Source organism: Herpailurus yagouaroundi, unplaced genomic scaffold, assembly GCF_014898765.1.
Source record: "Herpailurus yagouaroundi ecotype Mexico unplaced genomic scaffold, PumYag 100, whole genome shotgun sequence".
Taxonomy (NCBI): Eukaryota; Metazoa; Chordata; class Mammalia; order Carnivora; family Felidae; genus Herpailurus; species Herpailurus yagouaroundi.
In genome coordinates, this window is record NW_024412391.1 from 38,074,496 (window position 1) to 38,100,156 (window position 25,661).

The window sequence follows — 25,661 nt, forward strand, 5'->3', positions numbered from 1 at the left end:
ATATCACCTAACAGCTGCTAGAGTGGCAATTATCAAAAAGACAAGAAATAACAAGTGTTAGAGAGGATGTGGAGAAAAAACAATCCTCGTACACTGTTTGTGGGAGTGTAAATTGGTGTAACCAGTGTGGAAAATAGTATAGAGATTCTTCAGGAAATTCTACCATATGACCCAGCTATTCCACATCTGGGTATTTTTCTGAAGAATACAAAAATGCTAATTTGAAAATATATCTGCACTTCTATGTTCATTGCAGCATTATTTACAACAGCCAAGATATGGAAACAATCTAAGTGTCTACTAATACATGAATGGATAAAGAAGATGTGGTATATTTCTATAATGGAATATCATTCAGCCATCAAAAAGAATGAAATCTTGCATTTGTGACAACACAGATGGACCTTGGGGGTATTATGCTAAGTGAAATAAGTCAGATGAAGAAAGATAAATACCACGTGATTTCACTCATACGTATAATCGAAAGCAAAGAAACAAAATTTTTAAAAACCTCAGAGATACAGAGAACAGACTAGTGGTTACCAGAGGGGAAGGTGATGGGGGAAAGGTATGTGTATGAAATGGATGAAGAAGGTCAATTCTGTGGTGATGGATGATAACTAGACTTGTGGTAATTACTTTGTAGTGTATTCAGATGTTGAATTATAAAGCTGCACACATGAAGCTAAAATAAATAAATAAATAAACAAATAAATAAGTAAATAGACAAAGTGCAAGCTGTCTCAACGCCATATGAATTTGAAGAGGACTAAAATGGCAATTTGCTAGTCATATGTCTACATGTGGGGATAACACTGAACTTGTTGCTATGCTCTGAGTGATTAGCAGTGCAGTCTCAGTCAGCTTTCAGAATAAGCCATTTTGGGGACAGAACCTTCAAGAACTCCGTTAAAAAGAACAGGATTGGAGTGCCTGGGTGGCTCAGTCAATTAAGCAGCTGACTCTTAATTTTAGTGCAGGTCACGATCTCACGGTTTATGGGATCAAGCCCTATGTTGGGCTCCATGCTGGCAGAGGAGAGAAACACTAGTCTGTTTTCTCCCTCTCTCTGCCCCTCCCCTGCTTACACAAGCGTGCACTCTGTCTCTCCCTCTGTCTCTCTCTCAAAATAAATAAATAAACATTAAAAAAATAACAGGATGGCCAAACCATTGCCACTCTAAAGACCTCTTGTTTAACTCTGCCAATAGCAGCACCAAACGTGCCAAGGTGAAATGGTAAAGAGGGTGGGGTTGGAGAGGAGGAAATAAGTGTGGGTGTTTGGCTTTATAATGATACAAGGAAAATCCCTCCTAGATTATGTATATTGTTTGTTTTACTGGATATCATCTTAACTGCTATGACTGCAGACGCTATTACTTAAAATGCATATTAAGTTATGTGGTCCTTCTTAAAACCTCATCAGACCATTTAACTTCTAAATTTCTATTAGCAACAAACTCTAATGGAACTATTCAGTGGTGCTTCTGAGAGGGGATTCCAACTGATTTAAAGTCTGTAGAAAAGTGCGATGACCCCATCCCATACCTAGAGACACAAAAGGTGCAAAAACTTATACCACCATTTTTCTTGCTGAATTATAAAAGGTGAAGCAAATATTAATAGCAATTTCCAAAGGAGTAAACTTACTTTCAGTGCAAATAGGACAGCATCCTTTCCTGTTGAGAATTTTACCCTAATCAAGAGGAAAAAAACAAAAAACACAAGAGCTTAATGTTAAGAAACAGGGCATGCTGAAGACAAAACTTTTTAAAATACCAGTTCAACTAATGAAATCAGTCCGAGCTATATTTGAACTCAATGCTCAGATGGTGATGATGATAGTGAAAATGAACTTAGAAGTATCAGGTTCTAACGCCAGGCAAAGTCATTCAGAAAGCTTTCCTGTTCTTATCCTCTGAGAAATACAATATCTAAAGGACTCACTGGTGTGATTTTTTTCACATGGAGGGAAGATGCAGACAGTCTGGATTATACCTTTTCACTTATATCCAGACTAGTCCTCTAGAGACCAAGCACACACATAAAAATGAGAATCGTCTATCAACCTCTCGATCCATGTGAGGCCTTCATTCTGTCTTTGCTTGTTGGAGGGGCCCAAACAGTACATCATAACCCAAGCACAGGCCTATGGATATGGACAATATCTGTGCTGCAGATCACATTCATTCAGGATTTCTTCTTTCATCAAGTGGTATGCTATCCATGTTAAGTCACTGTTATCTAGTCAAAGGCAATGAAGCTGAGGGTTTTGAAATGCTGAGTAATTTTCCATTACCTTTCTGGAAATAAAATGTAATCTCCTATATTCCATTGTTTCTCATTTTTTTTTAATGCATGACGTTAAAAAAAGGAAACATACTCTCAGGGCCGACATCAGAAAATGGCATTGTCTTATCTCTGACTCAATGAAGCTCAGAGACAAAAAGAAATGTGGTCAATTGCCACTACTGATGAATTGCATATAGAATAGATTTAGGTACTCAAAAAAAAAATCATACTGACTTAAAAAATGCTGGTTGATAATTGAGGAACTAGAACATCATCTGATTCATTTTTGCATCAGAGCCAGGCCTAAAATGGTACATTAAAAGCTATGACAACTTTGTGACTTAAAACTTAGTCTCTCAGCTCACTCAGCTCTCCCTTGGTTTGGGGCATTAGGACCTATTTTCATTGCCTAAAGCTCTATTCATTTCTATTTGGCACAGAGGCCCCTTTTAGTTTCTTGTGACTGAAAGAAGCTGAGGACAAGATCAAATGAAGTCTGCTCTAGCCAAAATCAATGAGGTTGGCTCCCCCTGGAGTAGTGGCCTCGAGGGAGTACAGAACAATTTGAACCAAGGCCTTAATAGAGGGTGACTATATGAACCCCCACATCTGCACCTTGGCAGAAACTGCCATCTCCTTTCTCCTGGAACTGAGTGCGGCTGGTAATCTCACTGAATCATATAAGGAATAAATCAAGCACAAGCTATGAAGTCTAGGCTCCCAAGTTATATGTTGTAAAACTCTGGACATGTGACCTCACTGGTAAGAAGGGTCTAGTAACAGCACTCAACTCAGAGGGGTGGTCTCAACATTAACAGAGTAATGTCCTGTGACTATACAGAAAGTCTCAGTATGCATCAGTGATGATGAGATGGAAGTGTTATAATGACCCGTCCTCACTGGAACGCCCTACAGGCCTTTTCACAAAAGGCACTCCTTTGCCTCTGGGGAGGGCTTCAGGGGAGGATGGACAGGAAGTCCAACCATAAGACCCTTCAACAAGGCACCCACACTTCTGGAAAAAAAAAAAAAAAAAAAGAGGAGCAGTAGCCAGGAAGAACAGAGCAGGGAATATAGTCTGCTTCTTTAAAAAAAAAAAAAAAAAAAAAAAAAAAAAAAAAATTAAATTTCCCCAGGCAATGCAAGGGAGGGGGAAATAAGCATTTAACAGGGTTTCCATGGTAGAACTAAGTTATCTTCCAAAGTCCTATGTTGGCCCCTGAGGAGGGAAAATGTAAACCGGAGGAAAGGCTGGAAAGATGCCTAGAAGCAGAAAGGTGGCCCCTGGGGCAGGAGCCGGGCCCAGACAAGCTTTGACAAGACCAGAAGGGGGAGGAAAGGTCTGCACTTGGAGAGCTGGATGCTCCTGGCTCAAATGAGGCCCCCACAGAGGAGATGCTAACAAGATGCCACGGACATAAAGAACGCTGACCTCCCCACAGCAAGAGGACAATGAAACCCATCAACCCTGCCACAAGTGGCAGGACTCAAGTAAAGCTGGAAACTCCACCATTGCCTGTTGGGGCTAGTTACTTGAGCCACCAGGTTGGCACAGCATCCTGTTTTTGTCTTGTAGAATAAGGAAGCCCATTATTACCAACATGTGCTGCAGGAGTTCATTAGCACTGAGGGTTCCCCAAGGACTGGCATAAATGATGTGATCCCATTTTTCCCAATGAATATTTATAAGCAGACCATGTTCAAGTCTACTTATTGTATCTCCCTTTTTTTTTTTCTTTTATGGGAGATTTTCAGTTTTATGTCTGAGGCTTTTTAAAGCAAGACTAATTAGGGTTTTTTCCCCCCTTTTTTTCTCTCCCCCCTTCATTCAGTTGTGCAATAGCAACAGCTGTTGTTTTTTTGTGCCTCATTTGGCACTCAAGTAAAAACAGCAACTTTTTGTTTATAATAATAACAGATGTGCATAAAATTAAAAGCTGTCTATAACAGAGAAGGGAGGACATGTCCTGAATATATGGATATATTTTTTCATTCACTGGAAGGTACTGAATAGGTTTGACATTTTCCCAAAATGCATAAAACCTTGAAAGGTTTCAAGTTGCTGAGGTGAACTCAATGAAGCTCAAGCCGTAGAAGATAATGATTGCTTTCTTCAGCATGCTGGAACTGTGGGTTTCTGAAAAGAGATATTTCCATAGGGGCACTATTTCCATTTTGGGCTACAGTGGAGGCCAAGGTTAGAGAGGGAAAACATCAGTAAAGGGGTCGGGGGTGCTGCTAGGCCAGAGAAACCCCTTGGGGAGTTTATTAATAAACAACTACATACACTTTGAATGGCGAAGGGAAGAAATCTCTGATTTGGGGAGAGGAAAAAGAAAAGAGAAAAATATGGTGTTCAACAGAAAACCCAGCAAAAGGATCAAGAGAGCAGATCTAACAGGAGTTGGAGACATTAAAACAAAGAAGTGGGAGAAGTCAATGAGAAATAGGAGACTTGGGTCAAGTGTAAGGTAGGAGCTATTTTCCTACAAGGCTAGAATTTGGGTGGGAAGTACAAAAAAGAAGGAGAGAAATTTGCAAAGGGGGTTTGTGGCTATTGGGGGACCTAGAAGTATCAGGAAATCTAGATTCTGTGTTCAGAAGACGGCATGTGGCCATGCCACAGGTAGGACGTTTCCCAAGACCTGAAGGTAAAGAAAAAGTCAACCTGCATTCCAGACATACCTGCGGGCAGCTGCTGATGGGAACGCACTGCTTCTTTCGACACTCTGTCTTGCCTTTCACACAAGCACAGATGGTGCAATTAACAGAGGACCACATCTCTCCATCCTATGGGAGAGAGCACAAGATTCTGCTATCAGCTGGAGGCTGATGGGAGCTAATCCAACAGGCTGGGATTTCTCTGCCAAGGAGAGCATTTCTTACTCTGAGTGAGAGATCCATCATCAGCCTAAATTACTCTGAGGTGTCTATCTACACCTACCCAATTTGAAGGTGTGTGTAGGTGTGTGTGTGTGTGTGTGTGTGTGTGTGTGTTCCCCCTCCAGGATATAAAAAGAATTCTTATGCATCTAACCAAACCATATTTGCATCGTGCTCCTCCTACATTGTTTACTTAGCTTCACCCTGGAAGACAAGCATGAGTTGAACATGATGCAGTAGCAAAGGTCTAATGTTCCTGTGTGATAGACCTGAAATGTTTAAGCTATTCCAGGCAGCAGCAGTTGAGATGTACAAAGGTGGTGAATTTATTCCCACATGTGACATGGTTCTGGACCACACAGGGTATGATCCATTCAAAGAACAGAGGCTAATTCACAGGACTCTCATTGCCCAGGCAGACACTTGATCAGCAAACCATCCAAATATTTGGAGCCCAGATGGAATACTCCGAGATACCATGCCCCTGCCTGTCTGATACTTTCCTCCCCAAAAGCTAGATAGCACCTTGGGACACATTTTCTAGCCCAGAAAGGGCTGTGTGAGGAATATTTTTGGCTCATTGAATCTATAATATGCAGTTGCCAAATACCCAGCCACAAGAAGCCCTGTATCTCTGGAGAACACACAGGGATGTGCATCCTAGCTTATGCAAGAGTAGATTACAGGCACAAGGGTTGGATGTGAAAACAAAACAAAGATTCCTTCCTGAGTTTGTAGATATAAGCAGAAAAATTTGTTAAAAACAGAGGAACTATCTCAGATTTTGATGATGACTCCTCTTCCTTTTCCTTCGCACATTGTGAAGCTATTTAAGGACTACTAGAACCTTTTATTTCTCGAGAAACAAAGACCTAACTGAATCTGTCCTAAAGGGCATCTCACAAGTCCAAATTCTCTGTGTGCACATTTCTAGGACTTGGCGTTTCAAAGATGACTCTCTGTAAATTATTTTAGGCTTCATCACATAAAGGAACCTTTGTACAGGAGCCTTGAAAGCACTTCGCACACAATACCATTGTGAGAGGGGGTCTATTGCATCCAGGTGCTCTGGAAACACAAGAATGACTTTATGTAAAAAGGATACATGAGTGGCTCTGAAAGCCTGGTGTAAATACAATACACATGTGACCCCCTTCTTTTGGGCATGACACATCATGTCTTCTTACTGATTCCATAAGAATCAAGACTCTCCTTCCAACTCCATCAATGCAAAAGGAAATCTGGCCAAGTACAACATGAGGATCTCCCACATCTGACTTGATTCTGAGGGTCCCAGTCTCAAGAATGTCCTGAGATGATACCTCAGGTACAGAAAGACTCCCTCCACCCAAAAAACTAAATGGAAAGCAGTTTGGACAAATACAACAATCTTCATCCTGACGTTTACATGGTCACTGCACAGCTATGCTGTCAGAAAACTACGGGTAGTATTTGATAAGTAGCAGATGGTCAGGAGACAACCGTGCTAGGTCAGTTGGGGCAAGGCTCTCTCACCTTTGCTCAATGGCTGTGCCAGCATGAACATCCTTACCTGAATATCTTCCAAGTGAGAAAATCTCTCTTTGAAAAAGCAGCTTTGTAAAAAGTTCCAAAAGTATTAAGCTATAGGACCATCAGGATCTTGGAAAGGGACACTGAGCATCTCTGACTGAATGAGATGTCCTCAGCATTTGGGCTCCCATAACAGTACCATCCGGAGGTGGGTGGGGGTCCAGGGGTATCTTCAGCTCAATCCCCATCACTGGATGACCACATTTGGAAAAGGCAATAATGTTTTACAGGCTTAAAACACTTCATAAAGCAAAAATAAAGCTGAAGAAAACCATTTTTTCAAACAGTTGCTTCTCTGCCCCATGTATATTTGATTTTAAAAATATGTATATATATTGCCATATAAATAATTACATTTGTGCACGCACAGACACACACACACACACACACACACACACACACACACACACACCCCATATGTGTCTACAAAATATAGAATACTCCAATCTGCCTTTTATCTGGAGCTTTTTACATTTCAGTATAGTACAACAGTTCCCATGAGCTTGGCTTGTGACATACCCGGAAAACCTTGTTGCCAAATTTGCACACTTTGACATCTTCTGGAGGCACTCGCAGGAGGCACTCTTCACAACAGGTCTCCTCCCCTCTGATGCAGCCACCAGGGTGGGAGCATTTCTTCTTACATACTACAGTAGAGTCCTGGGGACCCAAAGGCAAACCAGAAATTAAAAATGATTTCCATCTCTACCAACCATCTTACCTGGCCTTCCTTTAACAATCCACAACTAACTGCTTTAAAACATATTCTGGGGGCACCTGCATGGCTCAGTTGGTTAAGTGACTAACTCTTGATTTTGGCTCAGGTCATGATCTCACAGTTTGTGAGTTTGAGCCCCCTGTCAGACTCTGCCCTGAGCATAAAGACTACTTGATTCTCTTCACCCCCACTTCCCCCCAAAAAGAAAACATATTCTGAAGAAATCATATTTTAATTTGTTGTAATAAATCTTTCATCTACTTCAAAATGTTATTTGCTGACTAAATATCTGGATGAGAAGGTGAAGAAGCTATGAATAGTGTGCATACCCTCACTACTTTCCAAGTGTTTATAATTTAACGTTCAAGAAGCTGATGATTCCACTCTGGCCAGCGTGTGGCAAGAAGGTCCAATTCACTATGGGCCAACCAATTTCCCTCTTCCTGCCCTTTTCCTCTTGCATGCTTTTCATTAACATGACTCTCTTGGGTCTCCTCAAGGGCATTTGCCACCTTTGAGGAGTTTAGCATAAAGGCATGATATCCAATCAAATAGCAAAAATTAAGAGCTAATGTTCCTCCTCAAGATAAAATTCCTTAGTGTGTTCCATGTCCACAGAAGAATTGAATGAGCTATGCCAAAACTGACCATTCTAAACTCTTCTATAAAATATGTGATCTTTTTTTTTTAATATGTAATCTTAACCAGGTTGCTTAACCTCTGAAAATGATGAGTTTATATCTGTAACTTTAAGAGGTATGGCTTGATTTCTAGCCAAGTAAATTGTGCCTGCCAATTCATTGAACAACATGTCGAAGAAAAGTTCAGAGCAGTTTAAGAAAAGTAAACTCTTCTAGTTCCCCATCCAACAAGATTCAATTTCACTGGAGTAGGTTATCAGCTAGAATGAATGTTAAGAGCAAAATATTTATGAGACTTGGTGGCAGGCAGGGAGGGAGGAAAGCAGGGTCCCTGGTATATGGACAATCCCTTCACAGTGTGGAATTAGTATCAGACCAATGATAGGGAAATGAGACCAAGCCCTCTCCTTAGTTAGTATTGAGAGATAACTCATTCAAACAGGTTGTATAAATCAACGTATGTAACTTCTGCAGCTTCTATGTTAATCCTATGACTTCAACAGGTACTTCTGGTATTATCTCCTATACTCCTACTGACTTATCCATCTAAGATTAATATAACAATGTGATGATCCTTTTAAGAAAATGGCATTGGTTGTCTTTTATTTTTAAGGTTCTACCACATCAGATAATAGATAGGACTCAGCATTGGACAAGACCAGGGGGGAATGCCAGTTCATCCATTAGGTATGTTATCTTGTGCAAATCCATCTCCGTGAGCCCCAGATTCCTCATCTTCAAAAACCTACTTCTCAGGTTTATTGTGCAGCTTAAATGAAATATTTAAAGTACTTGGCACAGTTTCTGGCACATAGAAATTATTATAGGTCAACTCATTAATTGGGGGAAAAAAAGTCCTTTGCCAAACTGCACGTATTGATTTCTAGTTTGAAAAACAAGGACACATACTAGCTCTCAAGTAATGCATACTTCATGGTAGACACACCAGCTTTCATTACACACACACACACACACACACACACACACACACACACACCACCCATTAGATCATATGCCTGGCACTAGTTTAAGCAATGAGAATATTGAGAATATTGAGATGGATAGATGTGCTTCTGTCTACAAGGAGCTCACAGGCCAAAAGAAGAGAGAACCATGTGAACTATTAAATTGCAATATAATGTCATTAACAGAACTAGTAAAGGTATAGAGGTAGCAGAAAAGAGGGACAATTACCTACTTATGTGAGTCCCCTAGTCAGTCACTAGGGGAGGAGCTAACATCTGAGAGAGGCTGTTGTGCATGAAGAGGAGTTTGCTATTCAAATTGAAAGAAGATGAGGTCGCTCAAGGTAGAGGAATCATCAAATATGAAGGCACAAAGATTCTGTGTTTTAAAAATTGGTTTTAAAAATAAATCACCGCCATAAAGACTCTGTGTTCAGAGTACTATGAAATAATTTCCTGCACCTGTCATGGCACTGGGTGGAGATGCTGGAGAGGGAAGCTCCAAGCAGATAGAAAATAATAATGATTATCCAAAATGATTGTAGCCTGATTCTTGAAACATCCAATTTCCCAAAGATGACTGTGAACTCATTCTCTCTCTCTCTCTCTCTCTCTCTCTCACACACACACACACACACACACACACACACACACACAAATATCTTGAAGGAACAGTATTAATTACACTTCTTTTCAGCACTGAGAAATACTGTCTGATCTCCTCTCAAAGAATCCATGAGACCCAGAGCAGTGCAAGCATAACAAATTCCCATCCGTGGGACGTCTGGCTTTCCTGCAATCAAGAGAACTTGGGGATGTGATATGTTTCACCAAAGGTTTAGCGTCCTCAAGAGGAAGCTATAACCTGTGAAATTCCTGGAGAGGAAGAGAAGTCATGAGGATGAAGGCCAAGGCAAACAGAAGGAGTGGCTATAGGTTTAGCATAGGAAAATATAAACCATGGAAGAGAGGAAGGAGTCTCAGGAAAGTATTCTCAGGCTTGGGAAATACTCAGTGTTCAGTGCCAGGGAACAGACAGTTCAGCCCCTACTCGGCCACTTCCCTGAAGTAGTGCATGCTTCTTAACAAAGCATGCCTCAAGTAATCAGGAACTTCTGAACTCCAATCTCAGCTACTGACTCAGAGCTGACATTGAGCAAAACTCTCCTCCTTCCCTCTCTAGCCCTTTAGCTATTAAAGACAAAACAACAACCATCACCGCCAAAATGTATTCTTCTAAATTCATGTCACACAGATGTTTGCATTAACTCACTAATGAATGATTCTAAAATCTTCCATTAAGATGGTTCTCTTCTTGGTTTAAAAAAAAATCACTGTATAAGCACAGTCAATGAATGTGGGCCGTGTATTCCTTTAAAATTCTGGAGCTGCGGAATTCTTTCTTTACCAGTCATTAGGCCTCTGTTTCCTTTTGAAAAAAGCAAGCAATGCTTTTCTTACTTTTCAAGTAAGAAATGGTACAATGAACAACACATAAATACTCCCCTCTCGAACTACCAGGTTTATCTTTGTGATGAACTGTAAATCCTTGCCTTTCTTTTCTCTTGAATGTGATTAAAGTCATTTTTATTATGTGGTATGTTAAGGAGCTCATCTCAGATAGTTAGAACCAGAGAACGCTGCCAGAGACACTCTGTGTCTGATTTTAGAAAATACCTTAGGACAGTCCCTCAGACTTTAGTTTTCACCTCCAGAAGCTAACTTGTAGGTCCTGGGAAGGTAACAGTGAATTGTAATCTGGGTCCTATGTTTGAACGTCCTTACAACCTTAAGCATGATTTCAAGTAGTAAAATGGAATTGATAATGCCTCCTTCCAATAAATGACAGATCATTATGTTTGGCTATAAAGTTAACAGTAACGTCCCCAGTGCAATCACAGATCACAGCCCCTCAGAACCACCTTACCCGGCAGGTGCATGCAGTGCAGTTATCATAGAGAAATGAAGATCCATTGTCATAAACATCACTGCGAAAGAGGCAGCTTCCAAATGGAAGGTCAAACACTTTCCTCTGACCTAGAGGGAAGCAACAGCATGGTTAATGCAAGACAGAAGCCAGGATTTCCCACTTTGTCATCAACAATTCTATCACAGGACTGTTAAACATTCTCACAAGACCAGGTAAATCTGGTGCACAAAAATAGTCCTCGGCCAGATGTTCCCTGGAGTAATTAATTTAGAAAGTTTTTATTATAAAGAGCTTGACTCCACACTGAATCCTGTAAGTTCAACAAATCTTTATTACCATCATAGTGAACCAAGATGACCAGATCTATTTGACCTGCCCTCGTGGAGTTCACAGTCTACCGGTGAGACAAACTCACAAAAATGATTTAAATACAACAATATGATAAGTTCCAGAAAGAAGACAATCTGGGAACTGTGGGGACAGGGAGGACAGAGAAGACTTCTTGGAAGATGCAATGCCTCAACTGCATTTTAAAGAATAAGTAAAATTATCCAGGAAGTAGGTATTGGCAGGGAAGAGGCACAGGAAGTCAAGCTACTCCAAGAAGGACTAGAATGAGTGAAAAGGAGAACCAATGATATAGCATCTCAGCTGGAGAAATTACAAGTCCATTGGTATAAAGGATGGCACTAACTCAAAATGCACATAGAGGCAGAATCCAACCCACATGTCAAGTGCCCAAGCTTTCACAGGCATCACACTTCTGTAGAATTAGCTTGATTTTCCCTGATATGAAGATTTGATTTATGATCAAAAGGTCCAAAAAGTAACCCCAAACAAAGAATGCAATCCAATTTCATCTTTTCTTTCAAATTGCGAGCTTCTACTCCCTGGAGCATATAAAAACATCCCTGACATGTTGCTTGAGTCAAGCAACATGTTAAGAAGATGAAGATTCATAATCACTCATTAGATTTACAACCACACTCTTTCTTCTTAAAATGTTTTATGTTGTATTTATTTTTGGGGGAGAGAGAGAGAGAGAGAGAGAGAGCGAGCGAGCGAGCAGGGGAAGGACAGAGAGAGAGGGAAACACAGAATCCAAAGACAGGCTCCAGGCTCTGAACTAGCTGTCAGCACAGAGCCCGACATGGGTCTTGAACTCACGAACCGTGAGATCATGACCTGAGCTGAAGTCGGACACTTAACTGACTGAGCCACCCAGGCACCTCCACACTCTTTCTTCTTATAGAAAGATTAAAAGTAAACTCTAGTTATCAGGAGGCCCAGTGAAATGCTGAAAATACCTACAGGCACATACTAAATGCCACTCTCAGAATTCAAATTGTTGGAATTACCATTAACAGGAATCACAAAAAACGCCATCTTCCTGTTAGAGTCAACTTCAAGGCTAGGATACGGTATAGATGCAGAATTAAATTACTACCTTGGTTCTTACTACCAGAAGTAAACTTGCCTCAAAAGATGACAGTGAGTTATAGTCTGGGTCCCACGTATGGACTCCCTAGTGACCTTGAGTAGTTCTCCAGGCCTCACTTAGTTCACTTGTAAAATGGTAACAATAATGCCTCCTTGCAGTAACATACCATCCTCTCTGCCTAAAATGCTAATATGAAAAAAATAAAAATAAATAAATAAATAAATAAAATGCTAATATGAAAGTAGGCAACCAAAAACCCTTTCGTGGTTAGACAAAATCTAACTAAATGACTGTATTTGCTCCTAGCAAGTATTAATAATCCAACTAAGACAGGCATTCTTACGTGCACCCCCAGGTCCTGAGTTTCTTGAAGCTTGTGGAAGTTTGCAGACTAAATTAGAGGACTGCCTGCAAAATACAAAATTCTGCCTTTCTCTGGATTTTCCTCTAGGCCCTGAGGCATCAGAAAGCTGTGTGCAGGCCATCTACTCAATTGTTTCAATTGAGCAATGTTTAAAGATTGGGATAACCTGGTTTGCCTTTTTCTTATCTTTCATCTACATGTGCTTCATGTACTTTATAAGTGACCTTAATTCCTTTTAGGCAAGAGGCAGGATATAGATACATAAATATAGTCTAGCTTCTTTCCCTACCAATGAAAATACATTTTATGGTTGAGCTCCACATTATTCCTCAGAGGACCTTTCACCTCTTAGAATGAACTGCCCCTTCCTGTGTTCCCATAGCTTGGAGCTTTTACTACATTTATAGTACCCAATATTGTGGCATAGATGGATGAATGAGTAGGTGAACAAACGGATGGATAGATTGGAGAACTGATGCACTAGTAGGTCACCAAATAAAAAGACTCTTCAATAATATCCCCCTGAAAAAAATATGACCAACTACTTACCTTATCACTCAAAGATAATTTTTACCTAAAAATATTGATGTAAAGTCTTTATCATAGAGCCTGGAATTCCCTAAACAACCCCAATAAGTGGCACATGATGAGTGTTATCGTTATTAGCGGTGGTAGGATTCAAATATGATCCTAGGCTGTGTCATTCTAAGAGGTACATTGGGTGCTCAGTATACACAAACCTCTGATGAGTCTCTTCATTGAAAATGAAAAAAGAGAGCTAGAGAATGTTGCAATGCAAAAGGCTAAGGTATGTCATGTAAATGAATCCTGTCAAAGGAATATGTCATAGCAAATTGGTGTCCAACCAGCCAAAAGTCTGATTAGTCTAAGATTTCAGGATCTAGAAAGTTTCCTAGTGTTTCCTTTTTTTTTTTTTTTCCTTTCTGTCTTTTGTTGTGTGGGTATATTTCTTTTTACCCCCGAGGAACACAAAATCTTACTGTAGTTCCAAAGTCATCATGGCCCCAAATTAAGATGAAACATTCAAAAGAGTGGTTCAGAGAGTCCACATTCAGCCTAATTTAAGCCATTTCTACATTATCCCACTGGGGTTTAGCCTAACCAAAAACGGTCTCATTTAGGAGAATTAAGATTTTTAAGTTTCCTAAGACTTACTGTTCCTTTTGTAGTCTGTCTTATGACCACAAATGGACAGAAAAGTCTGCATTCAATACAACAGCCATTCCTCATATGAGAAGCTTCTGAGTTGACTCAGCACATCCATAGTATGGGCTTCAAAGCATTAATCAAGTCTACTTATCTTCAATGTCAGGCCCCAAATGCCACCTCTTCTGTAATGACTTTCCTGCTCAGATGGAATGCTGTGTCCACCATGACCAAAAGCATGACGATTTCAACAACAGTGAACTGGCTAACTCTATTCCAGGAGTACAAGCACACACTGGCAACCCAGGAAGCACACATATCAGTGGAAATGTCTTTAATCAGGCATGTATAAACAATTTTCTTTTGTTCTTTTAATTACTTCATAGTTACTTAAAAAGTATTACATGCATGTGTGTGTGTGTGTGTGTGTGTGTGTGTGTGTGTGTACATGCAGCAAGAGGGCAAACATTAGATGAAGGGTTGACAGGTGAATCCTGTAAAGAAAAGAAAACTGCCTTAGTTTAACAAGATACCTTTATTCAACAAGTTGGTTGTAGAAAGACAGACTTTAGACTATGGCTGTGATAAGCTGGGAGTGAAAAAAATCAATCAACAGGAGATTCTGGAATTGAGAAAAGCAAGCTATGAAAGAAAGGAGAGAAGATTCAGAAAAAAGGGTGTGGACAGTAACTGATAGGACGCTGGAGCCCAGATACACAGTGACATTTTCCTACAGTCATAATAGCTGAGACCTCTTAAGAACAAAGGGAGGATCCATTAAGGATCCATTTCATGCTGTTCACTGTGCTCCACTAAAAGGTAATCACCCTCACTGACCACAAACCTTCAGTAAAATCTACTACACAAGTCTTGATTCAGTAGCACCACAGAATGTGAAAAGACTGGAGGGGAATGTCCCTGCAAGTACAAAATGGCGTTGAAGGAGGAGGAAGAGGAGGAGGAGGAGAGGAAGATGAAGTGGAGTTGGAAGAGGAAGAAAGGAGAGAGAGAAGGAGGAGGAGGAGAAGGAGGAGGAGAAGGAGAATTAAGAGAAAAACAGCAGAAGGAGACCAAGCCAGGGGTGACTCGGAAATGTATTAGCCTCCTCAAAGATCCCTCAAGATTCTAGTGGGGTTGCTGGAGGATTTTAGTGGGAGATGCTCTATTGTATTCACACACTGAGTCAGGCTACTTTTCTTTGAATCTTAGTCTGACCTCAACTAACTCAAGAGTTTGAAGACCATGTGTAAGAAGCTGACATTCGGATTATAAACAAGACCTAAAGGATCTCTTGCCCTAGAGACTCTCCATCACAGGCTGTCTCTTTCAACTGGCAATGTATATGCCTCTCTCCACATCACCACGGAGGCTGGGCAGCAGCAGGTTAAAGCCTGGGCTTAGGAATCACAGGAACTCATATTCAGGTATCAACTCTGTAACTCACCAGCTGTGCCACCTTCTAGGAATCTACTCCCTTCTCCTGAAATAATACTAACCACAGCATGTATATTACATATCAGAATGATATACTTAGCACCTATACGGCACAGCTTCTTGAGAAAATTCAATGAGAAAAAGCATGTAAAGTGATTTTCATAGTACCCAGGAAATAGCAAATGCTCAATAAAAAATAGCTCATTCTCCTTTCCTGTTGGCTACTTTTCATTGCTACCTTCCAAACCTCTTGCTTTTGGTGTCATCCTCCTGCATACTTTTGCCTCTAAAAGTAACACTAGTCTATATTCTTCCATGTGTTAATTTCATATGCCTTTAAAATACTAATCATTTCCACCAATTGTCATATGCCCAATGAAAGACAGTTTCTTCAATACTGCTCTCGCCATCAGGGGTTATCATCCCAAGTTGCCTGGTGAACCAGGTTTACAGATACGAGGAAGCACAAGAGAAAAGAAACACCTGTAGAGACCTCAGACAAGAGATAAACACCAGGCACACCTTACATTCCTATAACCAGAAAAGGCAGTTATTTCTAATAAGCCATGAAACAGGACAACCTGAGAACCCCAACATAACAATGTGAATGAAGACTCTCAGCAGAAACTCCCAAGAATAAATTACATTGTTCTTTTATCTGAAAACAGTCACTCACCCAAACATTTGGGGCAGCACTGTCCTGGGGGAATGTGGCTAAGGTGTTGAGGACAGGAGAGAATGGGACAGACTTCTCTCACGCACTGTGTCCTGCCTCCCTGAAGAAAAGAGAGAGAGAAAAAAGCACATTTAGAAAAGTAAGTGCATTTATACTGTATAATCAAGATACCTGAAACAAACCTAGGGTCTTCCCTGGTATTGGGTCCTTGGGGTGACGGCTCAGATCTGTGTAATTTCTCCCAACTATCCTTTTTCCTTTTACCTTCCCTGGAGGCCACATGAACTGTACCCTCGAAAAGACTGTCCCTGACGAGATTATTACAGTATTACCTCTCCCCACCCACCCACCACCTTTCTTTACCTTTTTCCTTCTCAAGACTAGTCAACTATCTTCATTGGCCTGAGATTGGAGGCTTCCAGTACAAGAACTGGGAGAGTCTTAGGCAAACCAGGAAAAGTTGGCTTCCCTTTCCGACACCCAAGCAAGCAAAGGAGTCCTCTGGGCGTTACTGAGGCTTTTCCTCCTCTTTCAGACCCTCATCTTTCTGTAGGTTCTGCAGACATCTTCCTCCAGGAATACTTCCTTTTCTGTAACTGCTTAAAGGTATTATTAGGATGGCTCTCGGAGGTTTAGATTTCATGAAGCAGCCAATCCGCTGAAAATGGATATGCTGCCAATATTCAGAAGCACCATTTCACTGAATTCACTCAGCTAACCAAACTTTTCTATCACAAGTGGAAGGCAAAAGATGATTGATATTGGAAGGAATGGCAGAGGCTTAGCAGCCTATGGGAGAAGTTCTAGAGCTTTCGAATCTTTCCCTGCCCCTCATTCTCCACCCTTCCTGTCCTCCTTTCTGACATCCATTCCTTCCTTCTTTATCCCAGCATGACCCCCTTTCTCCAGCCATCAGTATCTCTCCCCTCTTTCTGTGCTTTCTTACAACTTGAAGATGCAACACGCCTACTCCCCCTCCTCGATGCCTCTGCCGAGGTGTCTGTTTTCCCAGCCTCAGCAACTTGTAATTGAATCTTCAGAAAGCTGGGGCAGGAAAAAAAAAAAAAAGAAAATAGTGCTTTCTAGTCAATTTACACCCAACACCTTTGTAAGGTTCATGTGAAAACTATCCTGTGCAAAATGAATTGCTACTAAATTTATGAATAATTTTTTTTTTTTTTCAGAAAATCAGACGATTTGGTAAATAGATCACTAGACAAATGGAATTTCAATGGATTGGCTTCTCTGGGATTTGAGCTAGAAAGCAAAGGAGTAGACCCTCAGGTACCCGCTGTCTGAAACCGGTAATTTATATCTCAAGGGGCCTCAGGAAATGAGGAACTCACACTGTAAAGAAGGGAAAGATTCCCTGCGGCATTTCCTCACACCTTCTCCACCACTTTATGCAATAACACCAGACGTTAGCCGTCTGGATCAAATTCATGCCCATCCTAGCATACTGCTGCCATCCATTGTTTCTGGTTTCCCTTCCTGCTCTTGCCATTTTTATTATTACAGTTTATTTTTTGGTAGGGGTGGATGAAAAGGGTAGGACATGTTATGTCTTTTTAAATATTTATTATTTTTAAGCCACTCGAATGTCAGATTCTTCCCCAAACCAAGAGAGAACATACAAAAATACCACAAAAAGCTCTTCTGTTGTTTTTACATTATTTCCAGATCAGCAAGAATCACTAAAAATCTCCTAAGAATCCCTGGCTGTTTTCTGTGAGGTTCCCTCACTCAGCTCTGCATAATCCTAAAGTCTGGCCTTTCACCAGACTTCAGAAGCACATAACCTGAGTCTAGGTCAGACACCGAGGTCTGCCCCAGCTTATACATAAACCACAAAAGTTAAATCTAGAGGGAGGACAGAATGCTTCCCTTAACTTTTAATTTCAAAAAAATTCATCTGCAAGCAACTTCCTAAAATCATGAAGCCTCGGGCCACATGAGGCTGCCTGTGTGTTGGCTTCTCTTAGGTGCACAGAGCACATATTCTTTTCATTGATAGTCTCTGTTCTTGTTGGATCAGCATCTATTTTTCAAGCATATTTGAAAGTCAAAATTTTTATGAAATATTACATAATTGCATAGGAGTTAACTTGTCCAGTACTTCGGAAAGCTGGCAAAAGATTAGGTGGGCTCCAGTAATTTTTCTTACAATAAGGTCAAAGAGCGGATTTTGCATATATAATACAAATGCAGTTTGTGTTTCCCAAGAGCCCCTTAAAGTAACTTGAACTGCAATCTGGGTTTGCTGGTTTAGTCAAGTTTTATTTTGTTTGGGTTGCAGGATCGTGGCACAGCCCAAGTCCCAAGGCTGCGTTCCAATTAATACCTCCAAAGAAAGTGCCAGGCTATTTCGGCTCACAACCTGCTTCTATGATTTCAACTCAGCAGGGAATCTGGTTAAACTATGAGATGTGGCTATGCTGTAAACTAAGAACGTTAAAATAGCAGAAGTGAACATTTCTGTTTCTAAAAATGTACTAATTCCTACTGTAACTGCACTAACTCCGGCTCTGTCAGATTAGCACACTCTTTTTAACCGGCCTCCCTGCCTCAGCTCTCTTCCACGAACCCACCTGGAAAGTTCCATATGGCCAGGATTCATTTCCAACATCCATCCATCATTTCATTATTTGATCAAATAGTTGTTTAAGGCCTAGATACGCTGAGGATACAGCAGTGAATATAACATACAAAAATCACTCACCTTATGGAGCCTATGTTACCATTGCGCATGTCCCCATGCTAACGTGGAGGATGAGTTGCCACTGTCATTTGGGATAAAGTTCAGGCTAAAAGTCAATTGTAGAAGCAACTATAGCCTCACTAAAACCTGCTTCTTTTTCTCCTGACATAGACCAACACTACATTTCTCAGACTCCCTTGCAGTTAGGCCTTACGACTGACTACGTTCTGACCTATAGGAGGTGGATGGAAATAAATAACACGCTTCTAGGCCTGACCCATAAAGGTCTCTCACACTCAGTGCTCCACACTCTCACTTTCTATCTCTGCTACATGGATAACCACCTGAATTGAGGGGATATCAATAACTTTGCACAAAATGGAAAGAGCTTGCTTCCCTGGGTCACTATGTGGAAGTCTATCCACTAAACTCACAATGAACTATTAAATGAGCAAGAAATAAATTTAATTGCATTAAAATACTCAGATGTGGGGTGCCTGGGTGGTTCAGTCAGTTAAGTGTCCGACTCTTGGTTTTGGCTCAGGTTATGATCTCACAGTTCATGGGATCAAGACCCGTGTCGGGCTCTGTGCTGACAGCGCAGAGCCTGCTTGGGATTCTTTCTCCCCATCCCCTGCTCGCACATGTGCTCTCTCTCTCTCTCTCTCTCTCTCTCTCTCAAAATAAACAAACTTTAAAAAAATAAAATAAAATACTCAGATGCATTAGATCTTTATTACCACAGTTAGTCTAGTTGGTCAAGATACCCCATAACCTTCTCTCCCATCTCCTTTCCTCACAATATCAACCTGGAGAGGAGAGTCCATTATATATTTTTTATTGTCCCCAGGCACGTCTGAGGCCTTCCATCTTCTTCATATGTACCGCTTTCCTTCTCTTCCCCCATCATTGACCCCTATAAAAATCCTGCTTCATTCAAAGTCAATTTGGGGCCTCTTCTCCCCTGTGAAGCCTTCCACACCCCTTAATTTCCCAGTGACCCCCTCTATCTTTCCATATCTTTCCTTTTCTCATGTATATTCCTGTATTCTTGACACATACATAGAAATTTAATCTGGCAAGATGACACTGGTTTTGCCTTCAAGCTAGACTTTGGTGACAGCAAGGACCTTTGAGCCTAATATCCTTCAGGAACATGACGGGCTCAAGGAAATAACTCAGTAAAAATTTCTTCAATGAAAGGAAGAGCCACCACACATGATGGGCCCTAAGAATCTAAATGAATTTCTCAAATCACTGTGAACTACAGGATGCTGATAAGCTGGTATAATTTCAGGGCTGTCTGCGTCTATTTACCTTGTATCTCCTTGGGTTTTACACATTTTAGGTACTAACTAAATGTTTGTTGGTGCTGATATATCAAAAAGCAACACTCAACTTCACCTTCTAAGCTGGCAGGATTTCTAGGACCCCATGTGTTTTGTTAAATGTTTGAAAATTTCTATATGGTTAAAATACACAGGGACTAATCACTATTCTCATACGGTCAACAAGGAAAGGAACTCTGAGAACTTCCACAGTACTGGTGAGTTACGATTTCCACCATTTTTCTTTAGTTTGTTCTTTACAGGTGGTCATTTGTTCTTTACAGGTGGTCATTTGGTCATATCCAAGTGCTTCTCCAAAAGTGGCTGTTTTTAGAAGAAAGACATGAAACTTGTCCCGAGTCTATTTTCTACCCCCTTATTTTTGTCTTAGCTGATTTAGTCAAGAACACAATTGCTTGGTGTGAAAGTTTACCCTAGAGTAGCAGTCTTGCTGCATAATAAAATCTATCTTCCTGAATACAGTAATGAATGCAAGATGATAAAACCACAGCCATATGCATGCAGGATTCTTCCCCCACCCCTGAGGACCATTGAGAACTGAGGGCTGGAAACCATACTGTAACGTATGACATAGCACTCATCCCCTGAACAGCATGCAGAGTCGGCTCCCCAACAGGAGGTGGGAAGCAGAGTAGTACATTTCTAACCAGTTAGAACCAATCAATTATACTCAACCACATTCTAGAAGGATTTTTCCCCCCAACGTTCAATTGTTTGAAGAGAATGGAGTTCTCCATTGATTCTAGATGAAGGTGACAACAGGGGAGAGAAGACCGAGAGGGGCTAGTATAGGGGAGAAATATACCTTGAGTGCAAAGAGATTATGTGTGACCCACAATTCTTATATCATAACAGTCAGTGAATGGCACAAAGCTGATTTGTGAATAGAGTACCCACTCTGAATTGCAAATTGGGACCAAAAACTTCACAAGAGGAAAAGGATGTCCTTATCCATGCTTCTTTTTGGCCTGCAAATTTATTTTGGTAAGCTTTCAGAGCATGCCAGTTACTTCCATGGGTCTTGGTATTTAGCCTCCCCTGTTCTTGGCCAGTGTAGAACAGAAAAAAATCAAAGCAAAGATGGGCAGTAGGTAAGCTGTCCAGCTGAGAGAGCAGGAGTAGAGTGGACAATGGAAGAGAGAACACCCCAAATTGTAATGAGTGATGAGTCTACTTAGAGAAATGTATTTATAGATATGCTACATACACAAGGACACATGTATATACATATACACATGCTACATTGACATATATGTATATACCACTATGGTATAATAACTTGTGTGTGTGTGTGTGTGTGTGTGTGTGTGTGTGTGTGTGTGTGTGTTTGTGAGAGTTACTCACTAGACCAGAGTTTATCAAATTTGGCATTATTAACATTTGGGGTCAGAGAAGTCTCTGTTTTAGGGAGCCATCCTGTGCATTGTAAAATGTTTAACAGCATCCCTGGCCTCTATCCACTAGATGCCAGTATCACCCTTTGTCCCCTGGTTGTACCAAACAGAAATGTCTTCAGACATTGCCTAATGTCTCTGGAGGACAAAATCATTCCCAGCTAAAAACCACTGTACTAATAAACCAATGCTTTCTCAAGCCACAGCCCAGGAACCTGCATTTTTAATAACTTTCCCAGATGAATTAAATGCTGCTACCCAAGGCACTGCATTTTGCAAAATGTGTCACTCACACGAGCTTCTAACAAGCAGCATTTAAGGCTTATTAACCTTGTGAGTTCCTCCAGCAGCTAGCACATATCCCAGCTTATAACTGTGCTCCAGACGTGTGTTCTGAGTGATAGAGCACATTTCTCAGGTGGGGGAGTTGTCTCTGGGACATGAGCCAGGCCCTACTTCACCTCGCTAGGGGCTGGGGGCCACTTTTACTCGGGCTTGTGAAGGAAGAGGGCAGCAGGAGGAGAAGGGAGGATGCAGTTGTGGTTGAGGTTGATGGCGCTGAATTCACCAAGTGGTTCTGTGCTGAGACCAATGCAGGCTTTATCATCGTAATCTGTGAGGACTCTGGAAACTGTCTACCCCAAGAATCTGAACATTGTGCTACACATGGGCTTATGTTTCCAAGTGATAAAGTACAACTTTACTTTGATTCTATACACACAGAGTCCAGAACACGTCAGCAAAAGCTTGACCAAAGTACCTATTCTGACCCATAAAAATCTTGAGCAATCACCCTTGAAAAGTGTCCCCCCTGGACTGACAAAAATAAAACCCTTTTATCTTTCATACCTACTCAAAGAACCATGACCTGATGCTCTGTCTTGAAAATCCAGCCTAAAACAAATTCCTTTTATTTTTTCCATCAATTAACGTCTCCAAGTCCAATTGTATTGTTGTTTATATTATTGCTCTGGTTTCCTATTGATGCTATAATAAATTACCACATAAACTCAGTGGCTTAAAACCACACACATTTGCTATCATACAGCTCTGGAAATCAGAAATCTGAAGTCAGTCTCCCTGGGCTAAAATCAAAGTGTCAGCAGGGCTGGGTTCTTTCTGGAGACTCTAGGGAAGAATCTGTTTTCTTGTCTTTTCCAGCTTTCAGAGGCTGCCAGCCTTCCTTGGCTATTGGCCTCCTTTCTTCATCGTCAAAGGCATCAACAAAACATTCTCAAAATCTGTATGACTCTGACCCTTATGCCTCTGTTCAAAAGGACTCTTTTAAGAGGGTCCATCCAGATAATCCAGGATAATCTCCTGTCAAAATCCTTAATTTAACCACATCTGCAAAGTCTCTTTTGCCATATAAGGTAATAGTCATAGGTTTTGGGGATTAGAATTTGGATGTTTTGGGGGTCAGGGGATCCATTATTCTGCCTACCACATATATTGTTGAACAAATGACATTTAATTTCACTGTGCCATCCCAGATGTAATATTTCAGGCCTAATGTGACTACAAAACACTAAAATCACCCATTCTATCAGCCTTTCCCTCCTTGAAGAAGCTAAATTCCCCCCCCCACACCTTTTTTTTTTATCAGAAAGAAAAAGATAGCTAAGAATCTCAATTTAAATCCTGGTCAGGGGGCGCCTGGGTGGCGCAGTCAGTTAAGCGTCCGACTTCAGCCAGGTCACGATCTCGCGGTCCGTGAGTTCGAGCCCCGCGTCAGGCTCTGGGCTGATGGCTCCGAGCCTGGAGCCTGTTTCCGATTCTGTGTCTGCCTCTCTCTCTGCCCCTCCCCCGTTCATGCTCTGTCTCTGTCTGTCCCATAAATAAATAAAAACGTTGAAAAAAAAAATTAAAAAAAAAAAAATCCTGGTCAGGGCGCCTGGGTGGCTCCATCGGTTAGGCGTCTGACTTCAGCTCAGATCATGATCTCACTGTTTGTGGGTTTAAATCCCACTTTGGGCTCTGTGCTGACAGCTCAGAGCCTGGAGCCTGCTTTGGATTCTATGTCTTCCTCTCTCTCTGCCCCTCTCCTGCTCACGTTCTGCCTGTCTGCCTCTGTCTGTAAAATAAATTAACATTAAAAAACAACAACAGCAACAACAAAAAACCCCACACAAATCCTGGTCATATGGTTGCTGAACTGAGCAAGTTCACACCCAATTACTGTTTGTTCTTCCTACGCTCTTCCCTAGTCATTTCATTGTACCTTTCAGAAGGTGATATGCAACTCAGACAATCTGAATTTCACATCCTACGCACGCTCTCTTTATTGTTATAGGCGACTCATAAATGTCAATGGACATCTTCAGGAGCAACGTTTTAGGTGTTAATAATGTAGGAAAGCTTTCCTGTTGGCCAATAGGCCCCTTCAGGGTCAGCACGCTGGCCATGCTGGTGAGCACTCATCCCCCAAGCTCAAGCTCCCACCACGCAGTATGTTGGCGGTTCACCCTCTGGCCTATACTGGTGAGCCCCGTAGGGACTTCACATCCTCTGGTGGCCAGACAGATGACTCCCAGAGAGTTTGACTGCTCATCATATTCAAAGACGCTTACAGAAGAATGCCTGTACTGGCATCCTCACGGGTTTGCACGGCCCTACAGTGAGGTCTTAGCCTGCTGGCAGCATTATCAGGCCAGCTTCCAGCAGATGCAGAAACCAGCAGGTCCAGCTGGGTTGTGGGGACAGCGCTGGGCTTAAGTGCACACAGAGGCAGAGCCAGAGTTTGCAATGGTGTAAAATAAATATTAGATTCTTAAATAACCAGGTGATATAAATACATTTACTACTGTTTCTCTAACTTCATTTTATTTTTTATTTTTTTTTAAACGTTTGTTTATTTTTGAGACAGAGGGAGACAGAGCATGAACAGGGGAGGGTCAGAGAGAGAGAGGGAGACACAGAATTGGAAACAGGCTCCAGGCTCCGAGCTGTCAGCACAGAGCCTTACATGGGACTTGAACCCATGAACCGCAAGATCATGACCTGAGCCAAAGTCAGACGCTTAACCGACTGAGCCACCCAGGTGCCCCTCTAACATCATTTTAAAAGGAAGTTTCCATATTGTGTTTGCTTAGGTCTCGCATTTAATGGTAAAATTTGCCTATATTCCTCGTTGAGTCCTCATTCTTAACTCTGTCTTGTCACTCAGCTGAATGGCGGATTGTTGTTCTTGTTTTTGTGTTTTCATGTGCTTGCTTTGGAAAAGAAAATTTTGAAATCTTTCCTCCTCCCCACACCCCACTTCACACAGAGGCTGACACACACATTGCTGATAAGACTGGAACACCGTTTGGGGCAAATTCCAACTAGTTCCGGGTTTCCACAAACATCTTACTGTATTCTTTGTCTATTTTAAAAGCAGGAAAATAAGACCACCCTATGGGACCACGCTCAGATGAAACCTCTAAAGAAATGCCCTGGGAAGCAAGGGATGGGGAAGGCCCTGTGAATCAGAAGAGGTTGGCCAGCAATAGTATGTTTGGTGTCTACAAGCAGGCACTGAGGGATGGCTGGAAACATAAGTGATCTTCCCTGAGGAATGTGAAAACCCTTCCCAGGGCTCACAGAGCAGAGCAGTAGGGGCTTACTGATAAGGTCTGAGAATCTGGTCCTGTGATGCTGGTGAGCAAGGGTGTCCTCCCTCTCTCAAACAATCGATAAAATAAGCAAATAAATCCACAAGAGAACACCCTCCTACTATTGCAGATTCCAAGGGACCTCCCAGACCACCCCAGTAGGATGCTTCTCAACTACCACCCAAAAAGAAAAAAAAAAAAGGAAAAGAAAGAAAATGAGCCCTTTTCCTTTTCTTGCCTTTTTTTTTTTTAATCAAAGTTCAATCTTTCATCCTCATGTAAGTAGTCAAAGCCGTTACAAGCCTACTGCTGACACATCAAACGCTTTAGCTTCAGTCTGGCCTGCTTCCAGGAAGATGAAAAGAACAATCATTGAGAACTCACACCTCCCATGAGTTATGAACCATTCCTGAAAGGAAGGAAATAACCCCATCGTGGAGGAGAAAGGGCATTTTTCATAGTCCTCAGGTTGTCCACACCACAGCAAAACTGGAGATGCGTGGAGGAAGAGGCCCCATGAGGGGTCGACAGGGGCAAGTCTCTA

General features: G+C 41.4%; 1 protein-coding gene across 4 annotated transcripts in view; it reads right to left on the reverse strand.

Annotated features, from left to right (window-relative positions):
• BMPER (BMP binding endothelial regulator) overlaps window positions 1-25,661 on the reverse strand; it is a 252,642-nt gene that overhangs the window by 100,778 nt on the left and 126,203 nt on the right. For all 4 annotated transcript variants that reach the window (XM_040472282.1, XM_040472279.1, XM_040472280.1 and 1 more), the window contains exons 7-11: window positions 16,084-16,183; window positions 10,999-11,108; window positions 7,267-7,407; window positions 4,978-5,082; window positions 1,651-1,696 (exon numbers count right to left, since the gene is read on the reverse strand). In XM_040472282.1, the coding sequence (XP_040328216.1) occupies window positions 1,651-1,696; window positions 4,978-5,082; window positions 7,267-7,407; window positions 10,999-11,108; window positions 16,084-16,183 (502 nt within the window). The remainder of the gene's footprint in view (window positions 1-1,650; window positions 1,697-4,977; window positions 5,083-7,266; window positions 7,408-10,998; window positions 11,109-16,083; window positions 16,184-25,661) is intronic.